The 10,339-nt window shown below is 32.5% G+C and overlaps 1 protein-coding gene across 1 annotated transcript; it reads right to left on the bottom strand.

The window, feature by feature from the left end:
* Positions 1 to 687: 687 nt before the first annotated feature.
* LOC140039576 (homeobox protein Hox-B7-B-like) lies at positions 688 to 9,840 on the bottom strand. The gene is made up of 3 exons (XM_072085191.1): positions 9,288 to 9,840; positions 2,332 to 2,601; positions 688 to 728 (listed from the first exon to the last, which is right to left on the bottom strand). The coding sequence occupies exons 1-3, from the start codon at positions 9,805 to 9,807 to the stop codon at positions 688 to 690; spliced, it is 831 nt and encodes a 276-aa protein (XP_071941292.1). The 5' UTR covers positions 9,808 to 9,840.
* Between the last annotated feature and the right edge of the window lie 499 nt (positions 9,841 to 10,339).

Here is a 10,339-nt window from a genome sequence, read left to right as displayed (position 1 = left end):
GTCTGATACGTAATAATAATGAATATCCTATGGTACGTGCGGTTATCGTCTGTCTGGGATAGGATGGGGTACCAACTGACACGTATCTGCACAATTTCTGATTGCATTTACAAACGAGTTATTCTTCGATCCACAGAAGATAAATTAACCTAATTACCTTGCGAACCAATTTCACAATAAGGTAAACAATAATTATGATAATGTAACAAGATTGAGATTTGCAATACTGATTACCATTTTTTAACAATCACCCGTGGTACCCCTTCTCTATTATGTCTTCCTGTCAGTCGGTGTTTATGTAAAAAGGAACCATTACAAATGTTGCTTGTGTTTCTCTATGACCCCATGTGTTTTTGTTTGCTATCATAGCGTTAAACGCAATTTACATGAAGTACAGAACATGTGTTCAGATCTGTGTCAATTGCAATCACTGATTTAAAGATAATTTTTTCCAGAAATAAATCCGTGCGTAGGATACGGTACGGTCAATATGGGAGAGATATAATTTTAGTTTAACTGTATAACTGTACTCAACAATGTAACGTACTATATACTACAGTGTAAATAAACATTTCCATGGGTTTATCCTATACTGAATACAAAACAAAGTATTGTTACTTTTCCATCAACATCATTTAGCAAAAACCGACCAACAAATCATGTCATATTCATAATCATTGTTGTTATCTAATCTTCTTCGTCATCGTCATTACCGTCATCATTATCATGGACCTATACTTTATAGGTCCACTGTTCTTCGTTACCCCTTCGTTATGTATACATGAAGTTACGTAAGAATCCTAACACGTCAGAGGGTATGTTTCGAATGAAATATTTTTGTACATAACCTAATTTGCATATCAATTAGTCTTACTGCTGTGGTTGTTGTCAGTGTTGAGGAAGACAGTTGAACGGGAATTGAATATCAAGTTCATGTTTACACCAATAATGGATTCAAATGCTTTACTCGGATTAATGGAAATCATGTCTCTTATCTATATTGGTTATTACCACATGGATGACTGGATTTTTATGTGCTATTTCGTCTAGGATGGAAACCATGACAAAGGAAGCAAATGTTGATTATTTAGATACAAGGAATATAAGTCACACCGACTGCTTTTGTTCTGTCATGGTGAGTAGCATTTATTTACAATACAAATGACTCTTCAACAATTAATAAATCGAAAATCCCAGCAATATTTACAGTATTTTACAGAAAGTTTAGAGGCAGGCCCAAGCGTAGTGGGATTCCTCGTCCTGGCTTGGCTAGCTACAGGTGGCCGTGCCTGCATGTGGGCCAAGGGATTGATTAAATGTATGATGATGCACACAATTAATAAATACAGTATTTCAAATAATAATCTAGGCCTACACAAATAATCTACAGTTAAGCTGCGTCCAACCACAACACAATGCTAGCCTCTTGTGTTGTTTTTTTAAAGATCGAGTTAGGCCCCTCTGACTATGAATGATGATACAGTAATTGAAAATTATTCATAGTATAACATGCATGCACAATATAAATGTCATTAATAAATCATTTTATGATAAAACATAATTAGCTAAAATATACTATATAAATAACAAAATAAATTTATTCTAAAGAAACTATTCAATTGTTATGTTGAATCAAATAATTCGTTTGCTGCGAATACAATATGGAAAATATAATATATACATAATTTACAGGCGTGAAATCGTACATTAGTAGTATTCTATTTTTCGTGTATGTTTTAGGGCTACATATACGGTACGCTCCTATTCAACTGCAGCAATGGTAGAGGGCATCAGTGATTTCTGTATTTAATTAATACTGATGTAGGCTAAGCCTATATATTCTACTATTTGTCAAGGTATAGATGGTTTACGAATGTGACAGAGCTAGGCTACTTTTGGTTTTAAGAGAACACATTCAAATGTGTGGATTGTTATACTTTCAATATATTAATTATACGAGTACCTTTGTCTATACTATCAAACTAGATAAAAAATGTGTGATCTGCCCAAATGTGGTAGTGATATGCCCAAATATGGTAGGGATATGACATCATCATGTCCATATTATATGGGCACGTCACATAAAGTACAGTAAAGTGATAGTGTAGACAGAGCTTAAATCGAAAATCTCCACCCCTCCTCGTACTATCAGTACCCATTCATTTAAAAGATAACGCTATTTATTTCGGATTCAATTTTGACACATCACATGAAAGCCTCTTTGGTATAATATTGTTTAATTGATTTAATGCTATTTTAGTCTATAAATTGAACGAACTCTGTTCTTATACGTCAACGATATTTTCCTCACTACAGTCAGAATCCATCATTCGTCATCATCATTTTCGTCTCCTGAAGCCGTGGATCCCGGCGAATCCTCTTCTGCGTCGTCTCTCGATGTTTCTTTCTTTGCTTTCATCCTTCTGTTCTGAAACCAAATTTTAATCTGACGTTCTGATAGACAAACAGCTTGTGCAATTTCGATTCTTCTTCGTCTCGTTAAATAACGATTAAAATGAAATTCTTTTTCTAATTCTAGTGTTTGGTAACGCGTGTATGTCTGACGTCCACGTTTTTTGTCCGTGCCAATCATTGACGTACCTATACAATTTAACAATAAAAAATAACAGTGATAAATATTGTTCATAGGGGGCCTATATTTTGATTTACATATTAAATAACATTTCACTACTGTATGTGAAATATCGTAAGAAAAACGTTAATGAGTACCGGTATAATGTTAATTACTGTATACGTTCGGAATTTAAATATTATAATTCTATTCCGTACTTTATGACGTTACATATTTCATAACATGGTTTACGACCAGTGGCCTAACGGCTAAGAGCGCTCACTGGGTAAACCCAGGGGCCGGTAGCTTATGGGGGACCCTGAGCAGTGACCAGGGGAAAAACAGGCATTATTAAAATATGTCAAAAAATCCAAAAACGCCCAAGGCCTACAGTGTTAGGGTTCCTAAACCAGTGGCCTCAGGCCTATGCGTTACGCCAGGCCCACTGTTTACGGCACTCAGGCCTACAATAATGTTTGTACTGTGTTCAGAATTGAATGTACACAATACAATTGTAAGTAAGCGTATTTGTATTTAAAATGCTATATGAGAACCGTGTGCAATATTTATCTATCTACTGTATTAAAAAAAAATCTATACGAAAGGGAATTTCGTACAAATACGTATTGGTCAAATTCATAAGATCAGTAAATATTCTAATTACGAGAGATGGAAATACCGAGGTTCCCTATAAATGAAAATCTTCGGTTTGGATGGACCATCCTCGTTGAAATAAATACATGAAATTAATACATAAAATAAATTAATTAAGAAATTAATATAGAAATTCCGCACAAACAGTCACCTCAACATAGAACTGAACCGAGTACCTTGCAATTGGATGCGAGACCATTGTCTCAAGTAATCTAGTTTTAAAAATACTTAATACGAGTATCGAATATGAATAATCAATTGGCAAATTTTCAAATTTGAATAGCTAGTTAATTGTAATGGTAGCAGATAGGACATAATTGTGTAATGTGTTAATTGGCCCGTTGGCATACATTTTTTTCCGATGTACTCAACGGCCCTAAGTTATATAACTATATATTTACGCTGCCGTGGGCAGAATATAGGCACTTTGAAGAAAGTTAACGTGACCCTTATTATTATTTTTTCTTCTTTATTTTGGGAGAATTTCAGTGAAAGGTAAATGTACATTTTTTCTATACTGGAATGTATCTGTGAACAAGTTTGACACTTCAAAAGTGCCGTATCCTTGTCATTCCTGGTCCTCCTTTAATCTCCCGCTGTTACCGAAGGATAATGTCTGGAATTATGTTTTCCTTGAGCTTAACTGATGAAAGTTACCGTGAGATTGTTTATAAATCTATTACGTTCTTGAAACTGTCTATATTTCGGAACAGCGGAAAAACTACCGGTAAAATTCTTTAAAATGTTAAAAACACTAATTGAAATTTGAGTAACCTGATAATAACGCACGCCTCCCAAACTTGAACGCAAGTATTGTAACGTATACCATAAGATGTAGGCTCACACTACTTTATTTTCCTTATGCCTACACAGAACCGTGAATTAGTACGATGGCTCTTGGCCTACCATTATAAAACTAAAAATAGCATATTTCATTTTCCTTTCTCGTTTGTTTTAATTTGAAAATTGATTTTGATCTTAAGTCGATGATTTAAGCTTTTCAAAATGTTCTTTAGGCCTAAATCTTACTCCTTTCATATAACATTATTATTTGAATTTTGGTTTCATTAATTTTGTTAATTTCGACTCACAATGGTTAAACTTAAGATAAAGTATCGAAAAATAGTTAGGGATACGTTTGATTGGACATTACAAACTAAAGTATACTTATTCTGCTTTATATGTTTAATTAAACATCTATTTCATTCGTGTTTAGACGTAAGAAAACAACTACCAGGGTTTTCGCTGATCAGTCGGCAACGTAAAGGGATAGTTACCCGTTAACAGACAGATTTGTCTGTAACATCTGAAGGCAATGGGTCTTTATAAATGAAAAATTAGTTTGCTTAGTGTTCCTTCAAGGATAGATAATCTTGCGGTTCCCAACTGTAAAATAAACACATCTTTTATACATTCTTTCTAAATCATTAGGTCTAGAATGAGAACAATAATAAGAGAAATCAAAACAGTGTCCAGTCCCCCAGACAGGGCCCATGTTTTGCGTACCTGGTCAAACTTCAAAGAGAGAAGCGACAAGATAAATCGGTAGCAAACGCAAGTGAAAGTGAACAGTGCTTCGGTTAGCCTAATCATCTGAAGCTAGAAATCAAAGAAAACAGAAGCACCTATCTGAAGTCATTATTTTGTGCAGCCTCAAATTGTTGTATAAGACTTTGGATGTATTTTACACAATACAGTAGTTCCAAAAAGAATGATGATGTTTATAGGTAAATTTTGTAAAAAATGAAATATTTTTTTGCAAAATTGTCTTGCTTGATGGACAATCCATTTCTTTTAAGACATTGAGTCGATGATGAGAGGATGGTATAATAAAAAATACTTAAAGAAATTGAATAATTGCTAATTTTCTTTCTATTCTATAGAGTGGAGGCAGAACAATTTACCATTATATATATTTACTACATAATTTCCAACCTATTTTCGTACCGACCTTTTACCACCAGGGACCAATATCAGCCGGAAGCGTGACAATAATTTAATGTAAATTTAACAATTTTATACATATAAACTATATTGGGTGCCGATACATCAAGATAATCAAAATTGAATACGACGTCTTCTTTCCCTCCATAAACTATAATTTTGAAATAATATCAAAGAGTATACACAGTTTAGTATTGCCAATTATAAGTTCGAGAGAATAAATACTTCTTCAAAACACTGATTTACCAGAGTGAAAATTCTTCCCTGGATTTACATTTATGAGTTATTACCGTTATTTTTGTTTACATATCATCTCAATGTTTTGATTTCTCCATTATTATTTATTAAATAATATGTATCCGTATATTAAATTCGCTGTGTTTTGACTTAAATGTTAAACTAACCTAAAAGCTACAAAACTTTTTTTCTCGGACTTTTGCAACAATTCAGATTAAAGATACGTTTAATATAATAATGAAATGAATTATTATTGGCATATAATATTTTAGTTTGTATTTTGTAAATCTGTCCAGTAACCTACGTTTGCTGTCTACATCCATTTCAAACCAAAATTGTCAGTAACTGTTCACTCACATATTCAGACATATAATTATAGACAATACTACTAATAATTAACAATCAGTGGTTGTCCAAATATCAATCCCAATCATATGTTTTATAACTTAACCTTCACTTGAAAGTCTGACTAAAAGCCATCAATTTTCTTGATATTCACCGGAGAAAATGAAAACATATCGCTTATTCATGAACTTTTGTACAGTAGACCAACAACTTACTACCTATCCCGATTGTCTTTTGCTGAACCTGACCTCTAGAAATGAATTGGCCCTTCATATCAAAATCTATAATTCATTTTCTTAATTCTCTATGGACCCTTGTCAAGTTGGCAATACGTGTGAAATTATGATCCAAAATAGGCGTTCGATCACATCATCCGTTACCCCACTTCTGCGATTTCCTATTTGTATTTAATTAATAATAGGCCTATTAAGAACTGAAATTATTATGTTCATCATATTCAAAATATTTATTGAAATTAATATAATAAAATACTTGTGACAATAGATCATTATGACTTATGGTTATCTATCACTTCATATGGTGATTGTTATTAAATCTGAATTTAAGATGACATCCGATAATGCAATTATAGAGTACTATAGATAAGATAAAATAGATAATATACATGTATGTATATATAGTAATGCTCCATATTTGGGAATATATGGTAATCTATGCAAATTTCTAAGCATTGGGCCTAATTTAGATAATGTCTATGATGTTTCTAATTCGGGATTGACAGTTACTACCTCATTTTTAGTTAGTAAATAGCCGAATATTAATCAATGCTATTAAAATAGAAGAAATTAATAATAATTCTTCCATGATATCGATACAAACAAACTAAAGTAGGCCTACTACCGCTAATGAATATTTATATTTAAATATGAATATGTAAGCTTCATTTAAATATTCAAGTAAGCGTAACGTACGATGATTTATAGTTGTTTTTATTTTAATTTTAAGAATTGCCTATCAATTGACGCTTGTGTTGGCAATTGGCAGAGACACTTTGACTATTTTACGATATGTTTAAGAGCAACTGTCGGTCTTATCAACATCTCCCCAGTGTGTCACATTTGACCATTGATTCGAATCATTTCGTTACTGGAATGCATAGACTTACAATCATATTGCATAAAAAAATAACTAAACGTATTTACATTATGTTATGTACTGTTTAAAATATAAATACTGTTTTATAATGTATAAATATACACTATTAGTTCCACAATACGGTACTTATATATTATATAATATGTATACACGGTACTTATCTATTATATAATATGCACCGTATTCTGGAACTAATAGTTTCATAATTGAACAGTTCGAGGGCATGTCTGTGGTCCGAACTTGATTTTTAAAGAAAGATAGAAACACTGAAAATATAAATACAAATTAGAATGTGTATAATATCGTTAAGATTAAAACTACGTCACTTCCGTCTACATATAGCAATAATTAATAGTAATGTATCCAAAGTGCATTTATGCATGGACAAGTTATTATGGGTGAATCATCAAAAATGGTATAAATAGAATGATAGAACATTGAGTGATAGGTGCTTTTAAAAGACGACAATAAACATTTTCTAATGTATATATTTAATAATGTTATAAACAATAAGTTATTCTTGATGAGTTAATACCATATACCGTATGATGATGATACAAAGTACCATGTAACTGAAACCGAATATTATCTTATTTTGATAGTTACTAATTGGACGTTTGTCAGTTTACATGTGTCCGCATCATTAGGTAAATGTAAAGCTTTTAATCGGATCGTAACACTACTGCATATGTATATACTAATTCTAATGAAAACTATGCTGTATTAGGCATCAGTAAGCTATTCGACCACGACAAAATAAGTTCAACATAGCCCTAATTTTTATCCGATTCTCGATAGGCCTACCTGTATCTAAATTTCTTCAGTTTATCATAGGAAAATAACGTGGTTTCACAAGTCTTAACACAGTGATACAGGCATGCGAGACAATAAGATTCTGCATACATTTATGGAAATTTCCTATGATGATTGGCATTGATATATATTTGAGTTTATATCAGAAGTTTGAGATACAGACCTAACACTAAGAATTGGCTGAATGTTGATGATAGCTGCACACAGTGTTGAAAAAATGGTAAATTGTCAAATCAAATGTCTTAATTTATCTAAATAAATCGATAATGCAATTAGAACTTTAAAAAAAAAATCATATTATATATAATAGTCATATTGTCAAGCTTGCTATTGTGACGTTCGTTGCGGTGTTTATTATTGGATGTTTAAAATTGAATATACTTAAACTTAGGTTTCTTACTGTACTGCAGCTTTTACTTTTATGCCCATATTAATTTTTCTGCTGTAACTGTTTATTTAACTTTACCTTCTTGTATGCTATCATCGATATTCGTACAATAATAATTAATGATTTAACTTTTTTATAGTTTATTATAATCTTATGTAGTATGACTAAATAACAAATAAATTTCACATATAATTTCGGTAGAGTATAGTATGTTTTGCATGGAATAATTTATGGTTCCTCAAAGCCTAATTCAATTTCAACACATGGTGACGTGTGATTAAACGTACCGATTGTCCTCCACAGAAATTTTATATTTGTATGTAGGCCTAACATTAATGTTAGATAATATACAGCTATAAATATACTTTAATATAGATAATAGCATAGTATTATTGAATACTGCACGTAACGTGGATTTTATTACCCTTCTTATAATGCAATTAAAATAGTAAGCGAATTCTATTTCAGATTCTGAGCAGTCCGGTGTCCAGTTGTTAATTAAGAATGATTTAATGCTAAACCAAAGTTTTAGTTTAACCTAATTTCAGTGACAATGTTTTGGGACTATTTAATTATATACAAATATGCCTCTAAGGTAAACATTATACTCAGGCGAACATTTTCAAATATACAGTCATTTAGGCCTAAGGAGTATTTCAAATAACTAAGTACTGCAGTACATTAAAAATGTATTTTACTTTTGTTTGGTGAATAACACTGAATAAGGTAAGGTATAATGGTTTTTTTTGTAAATGCAAAAATCGCCCACCAACATTGTGTAGGCCTATACATATCAATAGAAACTGTGGGTATCTTTGTATCGAACCACTGTTATACAGTATATGCTGTATCCAGGAAAGACTCTTCCCTGCTGTTTCGAAAAGACATCCAGTACGAATCATATGCCTTTATATAATTATTAATTCCCATCACTTTAATATAATATTATTTGATCATAAATAATGGATATTGATATTTAATGTACGGTACCAATCAATGCGTAAATTTAAAATTATACTAAAAATACAGGATTAATATAATTCATAAAATACTTCAAGTTGTCTTAATACTTCAATTAGTCGAATACCTTATTTCAATCAGTCAAAATGTACCTCATAAATTAAAATAAATTGCTGTTATATTGCAGTATATATTAAAACTAACTTTATTACCGATGCGTTTACACAAAAACAAATACAGTATAAGGTTGATTCTCACCTGGTATTTTCATCCAATTATAGACAGGTCCTTTGTACTGCGACTGAAGTTCATCTTCTGTTCTTTCTTTTGTATTTAAAATATTGTCATCTTTTCTGTCTGATGGTTCATAGTTATTGTTCTTTTCAAATGCCATCCATGAATTTCCCCCACTTGTTCTAATCCTCCCTGCTTCGCCGGGCTTCGGTATCCAACTACAGCTGTAAGCTGGGGGCGCAAAGTTACCAGTGTACCCGTTTCCGTAATGTTCCTGGTAGCTAGCTTGACTGTAATTCTGAGAAAACGCACAGGCTGGATACCCGTAGGATCCAGGGAGGGAGGTGGGATTTACACTAGGTACGATCGGCGTAGAACCGCTGCATTCATAACTTCCGTAAGTAGCAGCGGCACTGACGAAATTAAATCCCGTCGTATCGTAGGTTCTGTTCTTTTGCGGAGGAACCGGGTCAAAACCGCTAGGATACCAAGATTCTCCCGGCTGGTATTTAGTAAATAGTGAGTTCAAAAAGTATGAAGTCATCTAGGCGATTGATTTGTGACCTCGTTTCGCAGGTTTTATGACTCTCTTCGAGGAGATTTAGCGGATTTACTACCTGTGCTCCTCGTTCCTTGCTTCATACAGGACGCACCCTGGCGTTTGCACCTATCAAGACTTGGGGAGTGTAATCAACCAATCAGCGTTCACCTAATGCTCTGCAAAGTGGAGAATATGATAAAATGACATTCTTAATGGCTTTGATAAATTGCTAGTCTCGGCTATTTACAAACATGTGGAAATCGCATATTAGTCGCATCATCAACAAAAGACAATTTAGCTTTCGAGAGAGTAATCTTATTCCTAACGAAGTAAATGTAAACAATAATTGATATACGGGTAGTCAATACGTTTTCAACTACTACTTGGCCTAATGGTTGTATAACAAGATAAAACTAAGATATTATAATACGACAGAAAAATGCCCTTAAATGATGGTAAAATTACATTTTAGCCTTTTCCTCAATTACATGAATTAGGCCTATCATTTATAACAAAATAAAAAATATAGATATAA

Source organism: Antedon mediterranea, chromosome 2 (genome assembly GCF_964355755.1).
Source record: "Antedon mediterranea chromosome 2, ecAntMedi1.1, whole genome shotgun sequence".
In the NCBI taxonomy this organism is placed as follows: Eukaryota; Metazoa; Echinodermata; class Crinoidea; order Comatulida; family Antedonidae; genus Antedon; species Antedon mediterranea.
Note: the sequence above shows the minus strand (reverse complement) of the source record. Positions and strands in the feature narration are given on the sequence as shown.